Source organism: Melopsittacus undulatus, chromosome 1 (genome assembly GCF_012275295.1).
Source record: "Melopsittacus undulatus isolate bMelUnd1 chromosome 1, bMelUnd1.mat.Z, whole genome shotgun sequence".
In the NCBI taxonomy this organism is placed as follows: domain Eukaryota; kingdom Metazoa; phylum Chordata; class Aves; order Psittaciformes; family Psittaculidae; genus Melopsittacus; species Melopsittacus undulatus.
Window position 1 is genome coordinate 34,478,690 of NC_047527.1, and position 25,332 is coordinate 34,504,021.

At 38.7% G+C, this 25,332-nt stretch overlaps 1 protein-coding gene across 1 annotated transcript in view; it reads right to left on the reverse strand.

The window, feature by feature from the left end:
* Positions 1 to 25,332, reverse strand: part of SULF1 (sulfatase 1) — a 130,750-nt gene that overhangs the window by 7,021 nt on the left and 98,397 nt on the right. Inside the window, exons 9-19 of the mRNA XM_034067644.1 lie at positions 22,809 to 22,959; positions 21,613 to 21,788; positions 20,923 to 21,051; positions 20,600 to 20,656; positions 19,459 to 19,588; positions 6,093 to 6,309; positions 2,895 to 3,141; positions 1,345 to 1,441; positions 1,165 to 1,259; positions 690 to 755; positions 121 to 293 (exon numbers count right to left, since the gene is read on the reverse strand). Of these exons, the coding sequence (XP_033923535.1) occupies positions 121 to 293; positions 690 to 755; positions 1,165 to 1,259; positions 1,345 to 1,441; positions 2,895 to 3,141; positions 6,093 to 6,309; positions 19,459 to 19,588; positions 20,600 to 20,656; positions 20,923 to 21,051; positions 21,613 to 21,788; positions 22,809 to 22,959 (1,538 nt within the window). The remainder of the gene's footprint in view (positions 1 to 120; positions 294 to 689; positions 756 to 1,164; positions 1,260 to 1,344; positions 1,442 to 2,894; positions 3,142 to 6,092; positions 6,310 to 19,458; positions 19,589 to 20,599; positions 20,657 to 20,922; positions 21,052 to 21,612; positions 21,789 to 22,808; positions 22,960 to 25,332) is intronic.

Consider the following 25,332-nt stretch of genomic DNA (forward strand, 5'->3'; position numbering starts at 1 on the left):
ATAAGTTAAAGAAACACATTATTAATTTTCAGTGAAAAATGTTCTGATTGCATGAAGCAGAAACATGTTACATAGCAGAAGATAACCTAGACCACATCTTCATGTGGACATGATACTTACAGTTCCAGAATGGTGCTGTTTGCCAGTGGTTGTTGTCGTGGGTAAAACACGTCAGTCCAGGAAGGCTACACTCATCTCCTTTCTTCTGGCGCCTTTTCCCCTTCCTTTCCTTCTTCCTTCTCCGGTTCTCTTTGAACAGCTGCAGTTTGCCATCCACTTCCTGCACTGCTTCTCTGTTTACAGAGAAAGTTGGGCATGCTGACAGAGAACAGTCTCTATTTGGCTAACAACATCACTATCAGTTTTTACATCTTTCTGGCTTTTTTAAAGATGGACTGATGAGAATATGCCCTTCTTCTAGCTCAGCTTCCACCCCAGCTGTTACAACACGGAATTCTCTTCAGTAAGCATGAGAAATAATGCATAAATAGTATGCATAAACTTTCACAAGTCTGTCCAAAACTAATGAGGGTTTCTTGTGAGTGCTTGCTATATGTAACCTTTTATTTCCCTCCCCTCTTCCCTTCCCCTATCCACAAAAAAAAACCACAACCCAACTCTCTCCCAGATGTATTTCTCTGGTCATCAAAATGCCAGCTGAGAGGGTGAGAAGTTAATAACAAGCTTACTTGAAGGGATGAAGATGGCTCTTGAGTTTCTCTTGGGCCTTTACTCCTTTCTCTTTGTTGTAAAAACTACAGGGAAAATTATTAGGAATTATCAAGTCATGAAACAATTTTCAACATAAAACCAAACCAGAAACATTCCATCTATAACATTTTCTTAAAGAAATACACAGGATGTTTTTCACTTCATTTAAAGAACATGTGAGTGATTGTATGGTAAATTATAGCAAAACTACAGCTGGATTCAAATATGTCAGTAGAATGCATATAATAGAATGCAATTAATCTGAAAATGTTAACATTTCTTTTAACTCACAGTAACTTCTACTCTTGAAAGGATCTAACTAAAATTAGTACCTACAGTCGTTATAAATATCAATAAAGCTTATGTTCTTTCTTTTCCATCTCAAAAAACTTAGAAAATGTGTAAGCCTTACCAACAAGTGTACCTTTCGGTACTGAAAGCCATCTCTCTTACCTCTGTTTACTACAGTCACATTCGTCTGGTTTTCTTCTTTTTAGGTGTCCTCTAACTTCCCTCAAATTCTTAATTTTGTCTTGGAGAGCTTCAATCTGAAGAGAATATTTCTGAGTCAGAATTATTCTTTGGACAGGTAGCACTGCAGAGACTTCACTCAGATTTTAAAATACCTCTTACCTCCTTATCAATGTAAGCCTTGTGGTCCTTCCAGGCTCTGGCGGATTGGTACAGCTCTCTCTCACAGTGAATAGTGTCATTTGGAAGAATAAAACATCTGTAGCCATGAGTTTAACAAATAGGAAAAAGAAGGTCAATGCTTTCCCAGTTGGCTACCCATTTCTTTTTTCTTCCAACACTCCTAACCAATTCTTTGTGATATCATGTTAAGAAATAAATAAACTCTTCTCCTGTTGACTTAACAATATTAATAATTGTTTCAATCTGTTTTCTCTGCAAATTAATAATTAGAAACAATCCTCAACCATGACAGATGCTTTGTGCCTGCTAAGCAAAAATGCAATCACAATGCCATCTTGGAGATTCTTAATCCAATTAGAAATTAAATTGAAACCTACATAAAAACCTGTTCAGAAGTTAAAGCCTCTTGTTAACCAAATGTGCCATTGCTTATTTAATCACCAGCTTCTGAGAAATATACTTCTCTTGCCACATGAATGTGACCCATCTTCCAACTATGCAAAATAGTCAAGAAAAGACCATACAGTCAGTGGACTGAAAATCAATATAATCAATAAAGATTAATAAAAATCAAAGTTAGATCAAAGAGTTCAAACAAATGGCTTAAAAAACACCAACAGAGCACTCAAGTTAAAAAGTGTTCAGAAACACTCATATGTGTGTTTGAAAACAACAGCTCTACCAAGAGAAAAACACACACATGGAAAACCAAGGAGATGGACTGAGATGGCAAATCCAACAGATTGCAGGCTGGGGTTCCAAACTTATCATTCTGACAAACAGAAATTCCTTAATTGTGGAAATATTCCAGTTTTATAGACCTTTCTTGGGTCCTGCTTCATCAGAACCCTTCTTGCAATTTTTGAGAAGAACAGCAGAAAGGGAGATGTAGATGCTTATCTCTCTGCATGTTATCCCATTATGTGTTTTTCTTCACTCAAAGAATTCTGAAAGCAATCCTATATTCAGTAAAAGTCACAACACTTTATGGAGAAATAGTAATTTTCCCAGTAAACTAAAATCATTGTGGGTCTTTTCAGGTATAACAAGTCAATTGTATTTTAGCTAATGTTAGTGGCTGCAAACAGCTAAGCATTAAGAGAGATGATGTAGCTCATCTAATCTTTCCTCATCTAGAGTGCAATTTCAGTCATCTCAAATTTAGGCCTCTCTGCTAAGCTGGTAGCCTAGGCTTCTTTATAAAGAACAGCAGGAGTGTCAGCTTCACAGAGTGATTAATCCATCATAAGATGTATATTTCTATATGGAGAATGAACCTCCTTCTGGAGATGCCTACTCCTCCTCAGAAATTAAACCCAAACTAAATGCCTCCCTTTAAAATACACATGCTAAAGTTAAACGATTCCACCTACTAACAAATACAACCCAGCTTTATCTAAAATCTACAATGATGTTTTTAAGTTCCTAAACATTGTAACTATAAAATCATTAAAAATTGAGAGAAAATAAATAGAAATTTAAAATTCTTTCATTTTAAGAAAAATAAAAACACAGAAAAGTAATCATACTTGTGCGTCACTCTGACAGAGTTAGGTTGACCTATAGCATCAGCACCATCAGCGATCATTGAGTCACCAGCAGCACCATCAGTTTCCTCTGCTTCTCCTTCATTTTCAGCATTGTGACGTTTGGTGATACTTTTGGTCTTTAACACCTGCAGCTCTTCCTCTTCCAGATTTATGTCATAGATTTCACCTTCAAATTCCACAGACAAGGACCGGGTTTGGCGAGTGTGAACAAATCGGGGTTTGTATTCTGAAGCAGAAGAAAGAAACATTCCCATATGTTGCATATATATATATCTACATGACCTATGCCATGAACACAAAACATATTCCAAACAGCACGAATGTTTTGCAGTAAAAGCAGTGGTGGTGAGGTGGATTTGGGTCTTTACAGAAACTTATTTAATGATTTTTTGACACATCAGAACCCACACTTTCATGAGTAGCATGAAATTTTGATTGCTTCAAGGTTTGCATTTCAAGCTAGTTTGACCTTATGCCACAGTAAGCATCTGAATCTCCAAATACAATCGGTATCTCAGAAATCAGATCTCTAGAAAGAGACTCAGAAAATCAGAGACCACAGGATTAGAAACCACTTCAGAAAATGAAAACATTCAGTACTGCAAAACAAAGTCACCACCTGTAAATTGGCATGTGACATGTTTGACTTACGCTTTAGAATAAAAATGAGTTTTTAAAAGAAGAACACTTTTCTTTTTAAATATAGGCACTAATAGGGCAAGAATCCATCGTATATCAGTGTGTATATATATATATATATGGACATTATACTTTGACATGCACATCATCCATATTTATGTGTGCAAGTCACAGACCACCAAAAACTTGCTGCACTATAGAGCTACAGTGAGATTTATTAGTTCACTTTTACCCATTGAAAGCTCTGAGCTTAGTAGGGTTACAGCTCTTTTAGTTATTATGCATGTGACTCGCATTGGCTAAACCAACTAACTCTGAGGGGTTTTTGATGTTATGTACAATAATACCTGTGTCTGGGCTCAGTCTGGAAGACCTTACACTTTTTACTTCTTTTGCTAAACGTACTTGTTGCAAATCTATCTGGTAAACTCCACAGCTGATACCACACCAAATAATGTTCTGTCTAGCAAACACACTCACACAGAGCCCTAGAAATTCATAACTGCTTGTAAAAATCAGTTGTAGGGTATTTCCATTGTTACATCTATGCTGACTACACCTTTGTCACCTAAGAGTAAGTATTGATGCAGCAGAATAAAATGGAAACTGTAAGAAAGTACTGCCTTTGGCCAGTAGTGCCAGTTCTACTGCAGGTTTTATGTTAGTGTCTTTGAGAGACTCACACAGAGCTTTTCCTGCAGGAATCTTTTAGAAGTGCAAATAGCGATCCTCATCCAGCTCTTCATTCAAACCACCCTGTCCTAAACTTTTTCAGTGTCTGCCTGCTGTCAGGTGAAGAAAAGGATTCCCAGTCAAGACATTCATCTTCCTAAAGAGAAAGCCCCTCATTTCAAAGCATCTTTCTCATCTAACCTCTTTAATAAAATAATGTAGAAAGATTCATAGGATCAGATGGGACAATTTCTGGCATTTTAACAGCCTCTCATGATAGCACTTATGAATCAAGAGAAAGAGTAGAAAATATAAGCGACTTATGTAAGTATAACCTAAAAACTGAGGCCTGAATTCATCACTCCCTTAACAATATCTCATCATCATGAGTCTTTCCCTGCTCTGCTCAGAGGAATGCTAAGGTAGATTTGGAGGAGGAGGAGGGAAGAGGTGTAAGAATGCCTTAAAGGAGAAAAGTATGACAAATGGACTTTTTCTGATGCCTTCTTCAGTTATTTTCTATCCTTTCTCTACCTGCTCTCCCCAAGTCACTTTTCTCAGTTGCAATCCTCATTCAGCCCTTGCTGGTGCCCTGGCAACATCTCTTTCCAATGTACACGAGAGGTACTTTGAAAATACCACTTGGGATAACATTCCACTGGGTGAGAATCACCCTGTCAGTCTGTGACATGCAAATTTTCAGCAGAGTCTGCCTGTACTCGCTGTGAGGTTCCTTAGATCACACTGAACAAATGGAAGAAAATATATCAAGGCAGAATTTAGTCTGAACAATGAGACAGCTCAAGACAGACAATATGTGGTTGAATGTACAAAGAATACCAGGGATTCCTGTTCACATCCAGAGTGGTTGAGGCTTTAAATCAGGAAATATTTGGAATTATATTGACATTATTTTTCTTATTTCATAGACATCTGTTCAGCATCTTTTAAATTTTGTGTTTCTCATACCACTTCACTGTCTTCCTGTTTTAAAAACCATCCTTTATTTTGTTCCCCAGTCTAGTATTCTATATAGAAAGCAGGAGAATTCAGCCTGCTCTTGAACAAAGCCTGAAATCCGAGTCTGGTTGCATTGCTGTAGCTGCAGAACTTCATCACTGGGCAGATAGAAGAAAACACTTGTTCCATTTAAAATAATGGCTTTTTAAAATAGACCTACTTTGTAGAAATCGTTAGCAGAAATAAATCCTGTCCTAAAACCTGCTTGTACATTCCATTCAGCTCATGCTCCACTAGAGGACACTGCTACCTCACTCGTGTCCCCGCCGGAGAGTTGCAGCTGAGCAGTATTTCAGTGCGAAAGCAGCCGCAGCACTGCAGTGTCTCATGTAAAAGATGTCTTTGGAGTATCACCGAGCAGCGTGTGAGTTCAGTGTCAGCGATGTAAGAAACCCCTTGCACTGGCCATCTTCACACGTAGAGGTACCGACTCACCTGCAGGTGCCACCGGGTTGTCATCAGCACCATTACTGCTACCACCACAGCTGTCACTACCACCACGGCCAGCACTACTGGCAGCATTAGCACCAACACCAGCACCACTGCCACCACCATCACTACCACCATCACCACTACCATCACGACCACCATTATTGCCATCAGCACCTCCATCATCATTACTACCACCACCACTGCAACCACCACCACCAGCCTGAAAACAATTCCTCACTGTGACCCACAGGACAAATATTCTTATTATTACTACTACCATTATTATTGTTATTACCAAGGCAATTATGTAAAACCTGCTAATTACAGATGTATTCATTAGACACAAAGGTGAAATAATAAGCCATTTCCCCCTGCTCTTTGCCTCAAAGTCCAAGAGATCAGATTAACACTTACTTTGCGCATTAGGGTTTCTCAAGAACTGTCTTTGATTTTTTCTTTGGGTCCTGCTGTTCCGGTAATCAGTGTCTCCACAGTTGCAGTCTTTGTCTTTACTGCTGTATCCCCGGGAGTGAATGCTGCGGGTCCTTTTCCTGATGGCAAGTATGTCACTAGATACCTTACACTTGTGAATTCGAAGTTTGCCGGAAGCATCCTCTGTGCACTGCCACTTCTGTGAGAGAAAGAAACAAAGATGATTTCCCAGCAGCCTTCCAAACCCCTGCTACTTTTGGGTGGATCATAAGAAAAGACAGGCGAATTTCTTTAAAAATTAAGCAGTCCTTTAAATAACAAATTGAGAAGAGAAGCTAAATTTTAAGGACTAAATTCACTCACATTCTTTTCAACATCTCTCTCATGTTGGGCAAACATAAGCTTGAATGAAATCACTGAAATCTGCATAAGAAAATACAACCGAGCCAAAAAAGATATATAAATCGAGAGTATCTAGACTAAACACATCCCTGAAAGGAGCAAGTAAAAAGTCTTAATTTACTGAGCCAGGGAGTACAGCTGTCAGGGCTGTTTTCATCAACTCTTTTATTTCTTTGAAAAAGACAACTTTTTCTTTGTTCTGTGACTTGGAATTTCTAACACAGATGAAGAAAAACTGGCTTAATTGTAGAGTTCCTTGGAAAGAGAAGAACAAATTGTGGGTGTGATTTATAGAAAAATACATAAACCACTAACAGCATGTAATTTATTACCTTTCCAGTGGCTAGAATTAGGACTTGCACTCTAAGACATGCCTCTGCAAACCATGGCACTCACGCTTGCAAACATTGCTGGCTCTTTGTACTTCATGTGAGAAGGCAAAAGCCTGAGAGCATGATACCCTCAGCCAGCCTCCCTATGCCCAGCAGGTGCAAGTGAGGTGAAAACCTTAAGGATGGTGAAAAAATAAATTAGCTTGAATAAACTCTCTTGATACCAAAATCTTGAGATTTGTATCAGACTTGGGAGGAAAAGGTGCAGTCTGGAAGGAGTACCTGTAAAAGGCATTGGCCACATGCTTAATATCAGAGCAACTGTGGAAGAATGAGATGAAACAGAGCTTTTTCAGCTTGTCTGCACAGTATCTGTCTGACTTGACTATCAACACCTCTGAACCAGATGGAAGATTCCAGGTGGATTTTTCCAGTGGATCCCACTGTCTTCACATTTCAAATTAAAAAGCAACTGGGACTTTCATTTCCTTTCCATACTGACCTTCCTTAAAGAAGCTGAATATCATTCTTTAAAAACACGGCTAGGTGCTGACAGACCAGAGCTCCTTTGCCTGTGCCCAGGGCTTACCATATACAGCGCTCGTAACACCCTGTACAAGCTAAGCAGCCTATAAAGTTTTTAAGTCAGTTGTAGCCTGGATAATGAAACAGAGAACTAGAAATAGCTATGCTTATCTACAATTTTAGTACATCTATAGATGACTATTACCCAGTGAGTTTTGTTCACTTTTGTTCAAATCTTTAGCCCAAATGACCAGTCTTTATACAAAGCACATAAGTTTGGCTGCATAGCATAGAGAACAAAACTCAGTAATGTTACTGATAGCTGGAAATTTCTAGTTGCAGTTTCAGCTCTTTCCTTATTATGTGTAATTTTTTGGTTCCCATGACTGAATAGCGTAGCTTTCTTGTGCCTCATTAATAATAGCCAGACAGCTAGATGCTGGCCTTAATGGAGTCCCCAACTTAGCTTTTGAAATGGATGCTAATATCAGAGCATACACATTTCAGTAAGTCTCTTCCATTAACTAAGGGCTGTTCTGGACTGTTTCTGGAGTGCTGTCTAGCTGCCTGAGGAAGGAAGAAAAAACCTAAGCTGCAGGTATATTTGCTGACCTGATAACCCAAGGAGTGAGTTGATGTGGCCCTGAACAGCAGTACTGTGAGAGCACTCTCTGTCCTAACATGTGGGCTGAGTTAAAAGACAGATCCAGTGCTGCCTGTGGATTGGCATGATTGACCCCAGAACAGTAAACCATGTGTAAAAGGCCATAGATTGGCACAAGTCTGATGGCTGCCTGAGAAACCACACTCATGCCTGGACTTTCAGTGTAAACATACACCTACAAGTGACAGGGTGACTTTCTACAAGTGCCTGAGAGCTATAACACTTCACAGGATTTTATTTTGCAACAGCATGTGCACTCTTCCTACCACAGCAAGATTGTTACAGGATAAGAACTGAGTGCACCACTATATTTCCTGTGTTTATTAGGTACATGTTACATTTATAAACATATGGAACTAGTTTTTAATGAGTCTCAAAAGCACCATTTTAAAGTAAAATAAGTATTCTCTTTGTCTAGCATTAATTACAGCAAGAGGTTCCAGGAGTGGCTTCAGTAGCCATTTAGATCACTTTCAACACTATTATGACTAACACTGAAACAAGACTCTCTGTGTCTAGTGCAAGCCAATAACAGTTCTCTATTTCAAACAGGGATTAAATGCAATTCAGTGATGCAGCTACTTTTTTTCTTTTTTTTTTTTAATTTTTCTTTAAAAGATGTCATTATAAAGATACTTCAGAGTTCTAAGATGGGATTTTTAGACTAACTTTCCTGAATCTTTGCCCATGCCAGTGTAATTGGGCATTGAGCATGCATTATGCAGTAAGTCATAATGGTCTTTCTGCTCATCCTTAAATCTATAAAATGCATTAATGCACATAAAAGAAGGTTCTGGCTGATGCACTGCCCCTTCCCCTCCTCTATTTTCTACCTTCCTTCCCGCTATGAATACCAAAATATTGTTTAATGTCCAGGACTATTAGGTTTGATTTCTGGGTCTCCATTTCTCCATCAATTAAAAAAAACATTGGCACATACACAACTAAATATGTCTTCATTAAATTTTAATTTGTATATATTTTCTTATTTTCCTTCTGATGGTGATGTTTCACAAGATACCTAAGCCCACCTAGCAATTCACTGTTGCCATAGGAATATGGGATAGTTCTTGCTTCTGGCTGCATGTTGATTGCACTGATTTATTCTCTCCTCAGTAAGAGAAAAGGGAACTAACTCAAGAGTTAAAAAACCCAAACAAACAGTGGAGAAAAAGCAGGACCCTGCCATTTGGCTGCAAAAAGCTGCTATATCATTTCAGTCATGTTGTGAAACTTAACCTGTGTCAGCCTTTTCCCTGTCATTGACTCATCATGTCTTTCTTTCATCTTATTTCATCACCTACCCTCCAGCAACTATTTCCTTCTCACCTCAGTTCCCCACCTTAATTTTTCCTTCTGCCTCAATTTAACTTCAGAGGGCAAACAAAACATGGAAGAAAATACCCCTCTCCCCCCTGCCCTGGCAGAAAACTGCAGAGGCAGCTCAGAAGATGTTAACGCGCAAAAGGACTAAGAATCTCTGAGGAGTGGACAAAGACTTTGGGTTTGTCTAGTTTGAAAAAGAGTCTAAGGGGCAACCTCATTGCTCTCGACAGCTTCCTAAGGATGTGGAAAGGGAGGTGCAGATCTCTTCTCCCTGGGATCCAGTGATAGGACAAGGGAATGGTTCAAAGCTGCACTAAGAGAGGTTTAGACTGGACATTAGGAAGCATTTCTTTATTAAGAGAGTAGTCAAACACTGCAACAGGCTTCCCACAGAAGTGGTCAATGCCGCATACCCCAAGTCTACCAGTGTTTAAGAGTCATTTGGGCAGTGCCCTTAATAACAGCCTTTAACTGCTGGTGAGCCCTGAAGTGGTCAGGCAGTTGGACTAGATGACTGTTGTATGTCCCTTCCAACTAAACTATAATTTCTGCTCCTCTCCTCCCCTCTCCTCTCCTCTCCTTTCTCCTCTCCCCTCTCCTGTCATTCAGAAGCTCAGGATGCTTTAATCTGTCAAGCCTGAAGCTCAAACACATATGTACACACACCTGCCCCTCCATGGGCAGGCAAGCATCAGACTGCAGCAGGATTGCAGCAGGACCTTTTCCTTGGATGATGTCATCCTCATGATGCATTTTCTTCTGTGGATAGAAGTTTGCCCTTATAAAGTCATTTCAAAGGCAAAGGGAAGTAAATGGGCTCATGAAAATGGTACTGTTTGTACTTGGTTGCTTTGCATTGCGTTGCTATTGGCACGCTTCCAGTTGCAACTTACTGCTACATGAGCAAGACAACAGCGAATCACTTCATAACTACCTTAGGTCTCAGTTTTCTGGTATTAATCAGTTTGTGCACAGCCTTAAAATTTAGTAAGTCTATTTCATTACTGAGTATAATTAAGACATAAAATATGCATTTGTCATGAATCATTGTGATGTGCTGCACCGTAAATATCTACTTAAGTAGGATTTCAAATTAACTTTGTTTAGTTAATAGGTTGTGACAGCTTTGAGAGAGTTGCTGCTCCCTTATATAGAGGGGAAGTTATTAGTTCATGAAAGGTGTCTTAACAGTAGGCAAGCTAAGGGTTTCTATGCAATGTAATTACTGGGTATTTGCAGTAGACACTTCAGTGTTAAACATCTTGTCAGACTTTATCACGAAGCTATGAAACCCTGAAAAACATGCAACCGGAAATATAACACAGCCACTATATTTTTACAGGTGCTTTTTCATTTTTGTAATGTATGACTGACTTTGAGTATTATTGCTCAGCCTAGGGAATGTTAAGATATGAAAAGGAAGACTTCATGAATTTAAACATGTCCTCAAGATCTCATTTCCCTTTTTTCCTGTTTTGAAAGGTATGATCTAAATTGCAAAACAGTTTAGATAAAAATGACATTGTGGGTTGTGTATGTTTGTACCATTTTCCTCTATTAGCAGTAACCAGATCTGGGGGAGTGTCAGGGGACCTGATGAGATAATACTGATAAGGGAGTCTGGTTTAGGACTGTGCTACTGCAATAAGAACCGAGTCCTGTTTTTGCTTTCTCTGTGTCATTGAAAGAGGCCATGTCACACAGTACATTGAAAAGTGGCCTATAATTATTTGGCTATGGTAAATAGCACAGTTTATTTCTGTTGACACGAATACTGAGAAATGTTTATGGGCTAAGGCCATGTCCTCTATGCACTCCCCCAGAGCAGTCATGAACCCTGGTCCTGACTGAGGCTCTTAAATGCTGCTGGAAATATGAATTTGTGTTGTTTCAACTCAGCAGTATTTGAACACTGCATGAGAGTGCAGATGTTTGGCAGGGCTGGTGTGCCAGGTTAGCTCAGTGGATTTGGAATTGCTGCATTTTTGTGGAATGAAAATCTCGTCCTTCATTTTAGAACTGTGTTGACACTGCCCATAAGGGCAGATCCCAATTTTTTGCACCACTCCCTCATAACTGGACCATGTTCTATTGAAACACGCACAGCTCCAGAGTCTACTGACATGAATATATTCAAAGATGGCTATTTATATACAGCCTCACCCCCTGAGAAAGTGCTCCTGAAAAGTGCAATGATTGGTGGCTCAACAGATAAGGAAGCAATTTTTCCTATAACAACTGATGTAATATAAGGGGAAAATTCTGACAGTCTTTAGAAATACATTCAGTTAAATGCACAGTTAAATTACAGAACTGGAGGAAAAAAAGAATGAAGAAATTAATCTCTGTATAACAGAAATAACCATGAAAATTGCCGATTTTGAGCTACAATGTTTAAAAAATAGAAGAAAGAGAAAATAGCCTAGGAAGACCACAATTTTTTCATTCTTGATGCATAGACAAGATTTATTTTAAGTGTCACAGTTATAGCAGTTCTATAGCTATAAAAAATGCATAGGCTGCATTGTCAGCTCTAAAAGTGTAGGCACTTAAGTCAAGGCATCAAATATTTCATTTCCTTAGCATTCTCCACCAAATCTGCTAGCTTGTCTGAAGTTACAACGCAACATCAACAGACTTTAGTTATCATCCAATAAATGTCCATTCTCAGGTGCAAACAAATAGGAGCCAATGCAAAGGATAAATTTTGCCTTTCACTTATAAATAGCAATACCAATAATAATCCATTACTATTTGGTTATTTATCTTTAATTTTCAGAAGACTTAGTTTATATTATATTTCACTGGAAGCTTTAAAATAGAAACCATGTAAGAAGAGAAAGGAGCACTACAGAAAGTGCTAAAAATTATTCTTGTGTAACTTATGTTTTCTGTCTAAATGTTTTTGGTACATAGAATCGTTTTTAAAGCTACCATTCTACCATTTCTGTTAGAGAACATTGATAAGATAGTGGTAAAAATGCACAGTTGTGCATCCAATGAAACCAGTGATCTTCCCAGACTGGAATATTTCTGGAATTTATCCAGAATGTAGCTGGTACTTCAGATTAAGGATTGCTTAAATTTGAAGAATTGTCAAATCTGGAAAGATCTGTCTTCTGGTTAATAGGAAATTTAAATATTTAGGCTGAAATATGAAATATTTAGGCTGAAATATGAAATGTCATGCTTTGAAGAATTATTTTTAGAGATAAAGGACCTTATCTTCATATTTGGTTTTAAACCATAAACAGAGTGGTATTTTAACAAGGGATATCATAATTCTGGCAATTCCTATGAATTCTTGAGCAACTAAGTTACAGGCATGTTTCTGTCAACTATGAGGGATGACTCTACAGTGCCTAAAGTGAGCAATAGCTGCAAGAGCTGTTCGTGAAAGCACTGAAATATGTACTTAAGCATAACTGGTCCCAAACTCATATGCTTCCAGTTAAACCTCTATATAGATGGTCTGCTAAATGTTGTCTAAGAATAGGTGGTATCAGTGGGCAGATGGCAAAGAAGAGCCAGCTTTGAATCAATGTTCTGGTAAAACTGGTCGATCACCAGTGCCTTTTGAATCCTGCAAGCACCAGGGGGTTGTTCTGAAACTGGGAGGATCTATGAGTGATGTTTATATGCTATATCATAATTTCAGTTAGGTTTTAGTGTGTGCTTGGGGTCTGGCTGTCAGTGGCTGGCCAGCCATCTCACACTTCTGGCCAGCTATTACCGGCTTATGTGTTTTTATTCATACTCCACAGCTGGTCATAAAGCTGACCTTTACAAATGTATGGTCTATGATATTTATTTTATGAGAACATAGATACTTGAGCCAAACCAGACTACACCTAATAAGCCCCATTCTAATTTCCTTTACAATATAATCTGTAAGCTGATTGATGGCAAGTGTTGCTTTAGCATTACAAATCAACTGAATGCTGATATGATAATGTGACAAATATGAATATGAACAATAAACTTACATCCTTACACTAGATTTTTAAATGATGAAGGATATGCAAGAAAAAAGAGGTATGTATAGACGACATAACCTGCTCTTTGGATCAGAGCCAGAAGAATCTTTCACATTTACCACAGAGCTGATGCTTGGATTCAGCAACATGTCTCCAGTGATTACCCGTAAAGCCTTAAATCACTGTAAAATACATTGAGACCTAATTCAGTAAAATCTCACTGTACCATTTTCAGGCGTATTCTCCAAATGGAACATTATTTCTTTAGGGAGTTTTAGGGACACACTTCCTCAGGAGGAAACAATATTCTGCACCTCTAAAGCTGAGATGTATAAAAAAAGAGCACAAGGAAGGTTAGCAACTTCAGCATTCTACCTGTCTCGTTCAGTTTGTGCTCATGGGTATGCATGTCATACAAACACAGGCAGCATGACACATTTTTCCATTCTGCCCACTGTCAGTGCTCGTTGGAGCTGGCAGCAGACCACAGATCTTTACGAGTTTCAGACCTTTGCTGTTCAGAAACTGGCAGGTAGTGCTGAGCAGATGGTAGGAGATGTATGCCCATAAAATAAACAGACCTGCGTCTGGGTTTGGTTTCTGAGTCATCCAGCCTAAGAGCTGAAATGCTAAACACAAAGCTTCACAGTCCTCATTTTGGGTGGGTTGTTTTTTTTTTTTTTTCCCTGTTGGGAAAATTTTAAAATAAAGTTGTGGGTTCTACAGTTTTTGTAAGAGGATAAAAATGCATGTTTGGCTACGGATTGAACAGTACACTGGAGACACCCTCCCTATTGGTCACAAGAGCTCAAAAGGTAACTGCTATCTGGGAAACAGCGTTAAGTCCCAGAAGTCAAAATTATGCCTTAGGAAAATCTTTTATGACTCAGACTGGTGGAGAGAAAAAGAATAGATACTTCGGAATTAACTCATTAATTACATGTTTGGGTAAGCAAAGAGAGAAATAAAAAGTACAAATGAAAACACAGTTGACATGCTTTTGTTTGATATTTGCTAAGTATCTAGAAAAATTTAATGGGTGAGAAGATGGAGTGAGTTCAACAAAAATAATTGCCAGAAGATTTAAGAGCAACTTGTCTCTAAACTTCCTGAACTAACATATATTCTCGTCTTAGGTTATTTTAGTGGAAATCTGAGAGGAGATTTGTGTCATGATAAGGTTGCATTAATCCAGAGAAACACTTGTTCACATGCTATTATTTCTGTTCTACTGGAAAGTTAAAGAAGTTTTAGTTAAAACTTTGCATCAATTGTTTCCCATTTTAAAATGATAGGGAAGGAAGCAATGTGACAGATGAGTAGATATTTCTGTACTGTATAGCTTATTACAGTAAAGCTTGGAGAGGAAAAATGTACCACTGAAATATAAAAAAAAAAACCTGCAAACAATTTAAATGTTAAGCCTCATCAATAGTCACTACCAAACCAACAGGGCTCAATCAGGTGACCTCAGTAAGTTACACTACATAAACTGGTGACAAATTTGGCATATATACTATGAAGGAAAACTCTTGTTCCCATCACAATTTCTAGAGCACTCTCTGCAATGTGAAGGAGGGACTGCAAAGGAAACTTATACCCTGCCCCAAGGCCCAGAACTGAGCAGAGAGCCCACCCCTCTAATGCTCCCTTTGCAGGGGGAGTGAACCTGGCCTGGGCGTGATGGGACTGGCTGTGCTGTGAGTGAGTGCAGGTCAACAGCTGGGTCAGGGCGGGAGCTGAAATCTGGTCTGTAAGCAAACACAACATGGGCAGATGACCCATAACTCACAAGATGGACAAAACTAATAGCACTTCTCAAGTTATGAAGCAGATGGGAAAGAAGAAAACGTGAAATACTCAAGCTCAGGTATTAACCAAGCAAAAATTAAGAGCATGTGCAATTGCTGGAAGGAACATCTGGAGGTCATTTAGACCAACTCCTCCTCAAAGTAGGAACAACATTATTAGGTTTGAAAATATCCCTGGATGGACATTCCACAGCCTCCTTGGGCTCCAGTGCCTAATCACTCTTATAGCAACATTTCTTTTTCCACGCACCTAGTCAGACTTTCCCTTGCTGCTGCTTGTCTGCTGCTGATACCTGTTTTGCTGTGCACTTTCAAGAAGTGCTTGGCTCTGTCTTCTTTCTAATTAGCCATTAGTTGAAGGAAGCAATTAGATTCCCCTCTTGCCTTCTGTTCTGCTGGCTAAACAAAGCTCTGCCTCTCCTCAGTACTTCCTTACCCCCTCTGAGGTCCTCCACTGGACTTACCAAAGTCCCACTGCTAACAGAGGTCCCAACCCAAATGCAGCACTCCAGCTGCAGTGCACAAGCACCAAGGATAGGTGAGTATTCACTTCCCATGACCTATTAGCTGTTCTCTTGTTAATGCAGCTCAGCAGGCATGGTCCTCACCTCCACAAGGATTCACTGCTGGCCCAAGATAATGACTGCTTAAACATAACTCAAAAGTCAATATTTCCATGCAGTTGTGCATATCTCATTTCTGATATGTTCTCATAGAGGGTAGTGAACTCTGGGAAATTGTTCTCCTGTAAAGGGGATTATGGAAAAATAGCCAGGGGAGAATGCTCTGCAATGGAAGTGATGAAATCTGTCAATAATGCTAAAAAATGTACATTAAAAAAAATCACAGTGAAAATAGTTTAACTCAGCTTTACATACGCATTTTATACCTACTTTTTCTTAATGAAACAAAACGTAATTTATTTAGTTATTTTGGTCATTAAAAGCTTTGCTGATTTGCAGCTAAATGTAATCCACAATCTAAATTTCCTATATCTTTTTGGCAAACAGCCATTTAGAAGTTACAAAATTATGGAATAATGATAGCAATTATACAGATGTTTAATATTCCCCTTTTTTTCACTTTTTAAGTTTACCTATTTTCAGATAGCCATTGAACACAGAAAAAATTTAAATTTCAAACCTTTTAATTTAAAAATGTATTTACTATGCCAGTGGGTTTTTTTTCTCCTTTTATTTTATTTTTAATTTATTTAGAAGTTGCTTATTAAATAGAAAATAAGTTGAAGCAATTATGAATACCACATCCTTGGAGCTTTTAAAATTCATAGGTCTCAGGATTACATCTCATTTTAATACAGGATAAACAAATTTTCTTCTTTTTCAACTTCCATTTGTGTTCTCCATTTCAAATATATTAGACATTGACCAAAGTAAATTAAATTGCAGATCAAGCTCTAAATGTACTAGACAGTACATTGGTGTATATATTCCCCCAATGCTTAATCTTAGTTCCATACATTTAGCAGCTGCTTCCCACAGACCAGTAACTTCACTATTTAAAAATCTGTCAGCAATCACTCATTCTGTGAAGGTAGTTTTAATTTAAGTGATGTTAACTGCAACTGGTTAGAGTAAATGTAGGAAGTATTATAAACCATCATAATTAAAATGAAGATTTATTTTCTATATATTCATCTATGTAATTGAAATTAAAGAAATTAATCTCATAAGATAAAATTAAGACCCACATGATAGTACTTCCTCTTTCTCTTTTCCAAGAAGTGCGAAATGACTAGGAGAAATGTGCTGGAGGAACATCATAGTAAACTATGATGCCTCATATTACACACTGGAAATTATCTGGGCTAAAGTAAAATTGTTTGGGTTATTAAATTATATAAAGAACTTTTTTACATGGAAAAAATCCTGTGGAGACTTATTTCACACTGCAATGCCTCACTGAAATTCATGTTATTACAGTGTTGCTCTTTAAATTCACACCCTTCCTAGTCATACAATCATAGAATCACAGAATGGTTTGGATTGGAAGGGACCTTCAAGATCATCTAGTTCCAACCCACTGCCAGTGGCAGTGACACCTCCCACTAGACCAAGTTTCTCGAAGTTCCATTCAAACTGACTTATTCTACTTTGACTTCCCTGTGAGTACCTCATGTAGTCCATCCCTGAGAAAGAATCTGCCCTTGCTTCTCAAGGCTGGTACAGGAGGAAACAGGGCAGGAGAAGTGGCTCCATTCACCACAGGCTGAACAAATCCAGAGGATGCACCCCTCATGGTGTTCTGTCTGACAGGTTTCTGTAGAAACATTTAACTCCAGCATCCCTGCAGGAAAACTTCAGGATGTTAGGAGTATTAGGGGCAACTTTGATCTCTTTGTTTTAAAAAAATAATTTATGAATACCAAGGGCTGGCTCTGAAAATCAGTCTGAAAGAGATCAGTTCAGCCCTGTCCTTCATTCAGCTGTGAGGGATGGCTGCTGGGCTCCAAGTGCATCTTCTGCTCTTAAAGGACCTCAGTGGGAGCTTGTAGGTGCATGAGCCACTACCAAACAGAATGGCTCTCATAAGCTCCTTGCTGGCTCAAGGCCTTCTCCTTCCTTTGATCAAACAGGATCCACCAATATGGGGTGGAAAGACAAGTCTACCACAGTAGGCTGGGAACGGGCTGTGAGCAGTGTTTGCTGCTGCTTCAGGTGTGATATCTGGTCAGGACACTTAACCTCTTCTATTCACATGTTGAAAAGTAAAGTTGTCTAAAACTTGGGTTTTGGCATAAGAGGTAATAAATATAAGAAATAACTGCAAAGAAAATATTTTGGTATTTTAAAACTAAACATTTTAGCGTCTAACAGTCTAAATGACTCCATTGATCTCCTTTAGTTTTTATAAATATATGCAGTTTTTCAAATTTAATCTCTGTTTACAATGGCAGTGTTTAAACTCCTGAAAACTTTGCCCTTGGGTGAGACTGTGATATTGTGTATATCCCTTCAAAAGTGGCTGCGTTTAAGGAGCATGTGTGAGGTGAGAGCTGTAGCAGAGGACCTGACCTAGGATATGCTAGCCAAAACATATTCCAGTCCAATCTGGGATTAACTGAGATTCACTGTAACACTACACTCAAATGAATGAGAAGGGGAAAGGTAGGGATAGAGCATTTTTCTAAGTGAGCAAGCTCTCCTCAGCACCCTCAGGTTTGCTGTGAAGAGCTCTAGCTGGCATGAGTGAAGCACCATGGGTGGCTGCAGATGGAAGCAGAACACAGTGAATGCTTTATGTCCCCGTTCAGAACAGTTTACCAATATTTCAGCGCCAGGTTTACAGCTGGCTGCAGTGGTCTGAGCAAACATCTGAGGGAAAGGCGCAAAAGCCTGCCTGGGAGAAATCATCCCACACTCCAGTGGGGAGGTGTGTGGGGATGGGCATGGAGGGGGAGGATGGCAGGGTAGGCACGAGCCACTGCCTGGGGCCCCTAGCATGTGCCTGGTTGTAGGTGGTGTCAGTGGGAAGGCATACAGCTCTATTACACACCTCCCCAGTAAATTCATCTTCATATGTTACCATAGGTATAGTATTAATTCAGAATGGATTGAAAAGAGCTGGAGACAGACTCACTTTTTCTTATTTTAGCTCCCTCCCTGTATATACACTACAGAGCTGCAGGTGTAAGTAAAGAAGTCAGTGGTGCAGTAACTTTAGGTTTTATAGGCAGGCAACTAGACCTTTGTATCAGAGTCAGGAGTTATACCGAAATCATTAAGTCTACAAGAGGACAAAACAAGGCTTCAGTATAGGTATCATTCTCTGAATCCTTACTGTGACCTTAAAAGGCAAGTGTATCTGAGCAAGGGGTCCTTCTATTAAAGGTGTTTCAACAAGTGCTGTCCACTTTATCCCAGCAAATGAAATAATGCGTAAACATAGGACTAGCCAGTTTGCTTCAGTAATTCTGAATTATCCCAGTGAGTACAAGCTTTCACTGCTCAAAAAGGTTATCTCCCTTATTTATAATTATCATTGAATTATCTTGCATATTGAGCTATACACTGAATCAAATTAAAATTAGTTATCTCATGTTATATTTGAGCACGGGAGTTTTACCATAAGCCCTGTACTGAAACAGCAAATTATGGACCAGCCCTCCAACATCTTAAATTGGACCATTGCTTAGAACAATTTGTGTATGGTTTTCTTTGCTCTGAAGGTATTGAGAAGAATAGTCTTTTAGCTATCCTCCAAATGCATATTCTTTGAATTCTTTTGACCCATAGAGAAAATATGTATTTCTCTGTGGCACCAAGAAGACTGCAGTTGCTTGTGTCTTACCTGCCCTGGTTGTTCACAGGCTGTCTGGTATTTTGCTTGCTGGCATAATTCTTTTACTCTCTCATATTTTGGTAGTTGATTAGACTGCTGAGTGTTTTTGTTGGGTTCCTCCTTCTTACGCAGAAATTTGCTTAAAAAAAATAAATGGAATATTTTAGATACATTCTTCTAAACTCTGGAGATAACGAATTTAACTGGAAAAGCAAAGCTACTTTACGGGTTTACATCTTCTCAGGGAAAAAACCCCAGCACATTTCTGTTACTGACCTTAAAGGTAGGTCATGTAGTGAAAAAAAACGACTCAAGTGATTTGCTGGAAATTACCCAAAGAGAAATAAGAGAAATAAGGGCTGCTGAAATATGTCTAAGTGACACAGTTCAGCACCATTCATATATAAATGGACGTTCTTTCATGAAGCAAAACATGTTGAATCAGTACTTGCCTGGCTGAAAAGTCCAGCTGAAGACACTGCAGGGCTCCCATGCTCATTCAGCTTTAGCCTGGCTATATCTTACACATTACAATGTGCCTTATATGCACCATTTTGTACTACATCACCCAAAATTTCCATATTCTGTAAAGCCATAAAGTGCCATGAGGAAATTGCTGTAAAATTTTTACCCAGAGAAAACTTTCACAGCAGTAGTTGGCAAGATGAGAGTAAAAAGTGTAAAGGAATATCAGTGAAATGAGGAGCAGTTATGGATCTCATTTACACATAAACCTTTTCTTAGCTAGAACAAAAATGAAGAATGCTTTGGATATGAGATAAAAAATACAAAAGTATTTGATACAAGGATTCTGCTGGTTTTGAAACAGAGATTTTGTAAGAAAATGAGTCAGATAATGAGACATAAATGGGCATAAGTACAATGTCAAAGAAAGAGGAGGTACAAGCTAAGAAAGTCACCAGAAAAGCATGCTTTCAAATTTCTTCAGAGACAGGGATTTAGGAGCATAGCAGCTTGCAAAGCCAGTGGTGGGAAAATAGGAAACAAGTCAGGCCTGTAAGTTTGCTTGCAAAATTTACTGCTCTGTTGACCATAAAAAGGAAGAGGAGGGAGCAGAAAGGAAAACATGTACAGGAGAATATTCCCAGCAGGCAAGCTGTCCCAAAACTCTCTCACCCCTAATAATTACCCTCTTTCCACCAGAAATGTGTCACGCCAAATTTTGGTCTTCTTGTTTGTTCGAAATCTGAAAGCAAAATAATAATATTTATTGCCACCGATGTATAGCACTGCCAGGGTTAACAATTTATTTTTTAAAAAAACACCCGCCTCTCCACTTATATATACACCAGCAATTTTATAGATGTGCTATTTAAGAGACTCTTAAAATGCAAACGCTGTGGTCATTGCCATGACACAGCTCATTTTCACAGAATCTCTTTTTTCCACTCAGTTGATTTACTTAGGTGTTTGCTTCTGAACTGGTTAAAAAGATACAATGCTGGGACCCACCTGTTTCCTGGTCTCTCCAAGTCCAGAAGCTTTAGGACAGATTTACCATCCATATCTGGAGGTGTGTCAAGTCCTGCTATATCCAGAATTGTTGGAGCGAGATCAATATTCAGAACTATCTGAGGCACTCTGCAAATCAACAGAAAAGGTCACAGTTGTCATATGTTCAATATGTAAGTCTTCACATTCTCTTGGAAACAGAATGGTAATTAATGTATATCAGGGCTTTGAAGAGGTAAAGCTCTACAGAAGCGCTAAGTTTAGAAAATCCACTTTGAAGTGTACATCTCAGAACGACAGGCCAGCACTGCAGACTGTTATCACAAAGAAAAAGTTAAGCCCAATAAAACATGGAGGAGCAGTAGCCACACTACTCTTATCTCACTGACAATGACGGCATGATGCCATCCATTCTGATAAATCAAAAAGTGAGCAATAAAGATGAGCGCCTAATGTTTAAAAGCAAAACCCAAAGCCTAATCTTACAGGACACATCATCATACAATTTCCTCTTCTGCACTGTAACTTAATAATATGCAAAATGAAAGACATTTCCCTTTATTAGACTCATTGGTCTGCAAAAATATGACATCCTTTATGAAAAGAAATTGCACAAAGCAATAATTACATGTTCTTAAAAACATTTTACATTAGGCTCAACAGCTGTGCTAGAGACATAAGAGAACGTACACTGATCCTGGCTCTACACTTGGACCACGAATAAAGAAAGGAACTCGAATATCAAAGTCATATGGCATTGACTTCCCCTTGACCAGTCCGAACTGCCCGATATGGTAACCATGGTCAGCAGTGTAAATAATGTAGGTATTCTCCAGTTCTCCCATCTCTGCAAGCATTTGGTACAACTGCAACAGAGCACAGGAAAAATTCTGAATTAAATGTAGCAAAACAAATTTTTTTGAAATCAGGTATAACCATCATTTTACTCCCTTAAATTTACTGAACCAAATATGGCCTTCATGAGGTTGTCAAAGTGGTCATTCTCGGGATGGACACTTTTACATCTTGTCTTTACTGTGCTGCCAAAAATATCAACTTACAAGTTTAATTTCACATTTGTCAGATGGGAAAATTAAACAGGTCTGGAAAATTAGAGTAGCAAAATATGGTAATACTGGTGAAGTTGCATTAGTGTGTCCAAAAGTCATTGTGTACTCAAACAGCTCAAACACACTCAAACAGCTTGGGAAAAAAGTCTGTTACAGCTTTAGGGCAAATGGTACTTAGATTTGATTTACTGTGTTAGTCTACAACTTTTTCATTCTTTACAGTTGTGGGCTTGGGAAAAGGCTGTAAATTTTTATTAAAGTTTAAAGAAGTCTCTCTGGGGGAAGATCTTTGGTCATGGTGCTTGATTTTGGAACAAAAAGTCATGCAAAGTACACCTAACAGTTTGTGTATCATGTTACTTATAATTAGCTGTACAGTGCATTGCCTAACTTCTGCAAACACTAGCAGACTGACACCTGAGTTGCTGTGATTTGCCAATTCCCAGATTTCGGCTGAAGGACGAACTGTGAAGGGAGTGTGTGAAATGAATAGACGTGGTCATACGCGCACCTGTGTCTATCTACATGTACACCCAGGTAATGCATTTTCTGTTAATGCCAGGCTTTATATTAGGCCCAGTGACTTTTCCCTTAAAAAAAATCGTCAGTTTATCCACTCAGCAATTAAAAGAAACAGCAAAGAGCTTGGCATTATGCTGCAGAGAACCAGAATTAATTTCTACTGGGGATACATGGAGTAATTCTTTGTAGCTCAAGGTCTTTTCCCAGGCTGTGGGTGGTGAAGGTAAAGAAGGAAATAGTTTAATTTTGTTACCAACTAATAAGTTTGTATTCACAGCAGTTTCTTGCACTCACTCTTTCCATAGAGTCGTCAACAGACATCAGGGTCTGAAGCCTTTTGCGCTGCAAGACATTTGTAAACTCCATGTGGATAGGCAGCATGGGCCCTGTATACTGCATGATCCAGTGCTTATCCATGTTTGGTGCATAGTTATAGCTGGGAGTGCTGGGAGGAAAAGAAAGGATCACAGGCTTTAGAGGAAGGTGGGAACTTCCCTAATACAGGAATAGCCAACAAACAGTTAAACCACAGATTCTATGCTCTATCTGGTATTTCCAGTGTGAAATACAAACAAACATCACTTCAGTGGCTTCCAAGCTTCATTGGTTCATACATCACTTCCTCAAATTTTTTAACCACTTGATTTCTGAGCTGTCAGGCTCAAAGACCACTACCAGATACATATTAATATTTAAGATATGCCCAAATCTATTTCTCAAAGGAATGTGTAAACATTAAAACTGCTTATCTGAATAGTGCATCCTGTAACAACAAGCAGAATAATGAAGGAAAGTCAGAGACCAAAGATGACTACTTCCCCTTAGTACTACGGTAAACTGCCCTGATCTTCCAGTGGGGAAATTACCTTTATATTAGCACAAGTTGGACAAAAGTCACAAGGAAGAATTTTTTTGATGGATAAAGAAATTCAGTAATCAGTTCTAAAGAACAGCGACACTCATCAGAGAGCTGAGAAAGTGCTGCAGCCAGTGACATTGACCCCAGACCCATGTTCACTCTCCAAGACTTTCCCTTGGCCCTCACCTGAGCGACACCCAAAGATGTGCAAATTCCATTCATAACAAAATAGTATTTATTTATATATTGAATACTGTTGAAGTGTTATTTTTATCATGTGACTGCAAAGCACAGTGCTTTACCAGCATAACATGAACTGTGATAACAATGTTGAACTAATACCTGTAGTGATACTACAGTACTAAGAAGTATGTCACAGAGTCCTACTGAAGCAAAGAATGATGCCTTAGGAGTTTGCACAAACATAAAAGGAAGATATAAGAGAGCTGTTCTATCCAAAGCCAGTGAATTTTTGAAGGACATCATGTAAGAAACAAGAATCTATTCACAGATATCATCTCTGAAGAAAAGGTACTGCAAAAAATATGCCAAGTAATTTTGCTGTATGGATTTGCACATTACAAAAGCTCTTCATTAATCCTGCTTTTATACCTATCATACATGATAACTTAAAGGTGAAAAGAAACAAAAAAAAGAACCCTGTCCTGTAACAGTTTCATCTGTGGATGAGCATTTTGCTTCTCTAAGAGTCACAGAATCTAGGCTTTGCCATTTTGATTTCCAGTATATGATAGAGGCATTGCAGCCGTACCTTTGAAAAATAAACATAAATAGAAAATGAAAAAATGCTGTTGTGTGAATTAATTTGATTTCTGCAGTTCTCTTTTCAGTTTATAACACCAATTCAATATTGATTTACTGTTTAGATACTGATAATTCTAATACGTGCATTACTCAAAAGTACATTTTCCCCACATAAATGTTTATGTGTAGTTGTCTTTTCGAAGAGGTAGCACAGAACACTATCAGAACATCGTATATTGATAACTTAAAGTCACACCCTTGACTAGCTTCTATTTTTCTTGTCATAGATATATACAACCACAGAGTGATGGAAGCAATTTATTTTAGTGAAGCAGCTGATTTTACTTTATCAGCTATCGTATGCATAATCTATAACTATATATTCCGAGGATAAAAGTCAGCTCAATGGACAACATAATAGACTGATAGACAACTGCAACAATTTAATGGAGTCCATACTTTAATTGGAGACTGTTTTCGAGAATCTATGTAGAATGTGAGAAATATGTGTGTGTCTAGTACATACAGCTAGTTTAGACTAACCTATTTAGCCATTAGCCCTGGGCAAAACAGAAATGAGACAGTGGTATCAAAGGATATGTGAACTTTTGCTTCATATTAAGAAATATGGAAAGGTTAGATTCCTACTTAGCAGAGACAAAACATAAACTACAACTACTCTTCTGCTGGAAAGTCTTTTAGTTCAGATGAAAAGTCAAAATATTTTACACTTCCCATGGTTAATATCTGATTTTTAAAAGGGGTGTTTCTACTACCACAAAATCAATGAAATTGAGCCCAGGAGCACAGTCCTCTAGGTTGCTGGCTAGCCAGCAGCCCTAGCAGATGGACTTATGGAGCCCTAGAGCTTGAAGAAGAAGCAAGTCTTCAGAGTTTCGAGGTATTAGGCACACTGACAGTGCAAACTTTCCTCCGTTTCTGTGTAATTTTGTCAAACAAGATGCTTTCCCATGAAAGAGCTCAGTTTTGATTAACCAGTTTTGATTAACCAGCTTTTTCCAGCGAAAGCCTGGGTTTTTTTTTTTTTTAGTGGACTCCTGAGGGGCCTGCCACAGAGGGATGAGGTGGCTGTGAGCTGCACTCAGCCAGCAGCACTGTGACAGCCTGCCACTGTGCCAGGAAGGAGAGCCAGCTGCTGAAGCAAGCTCAGGTCTCATGTTCCCAGCCCATTGT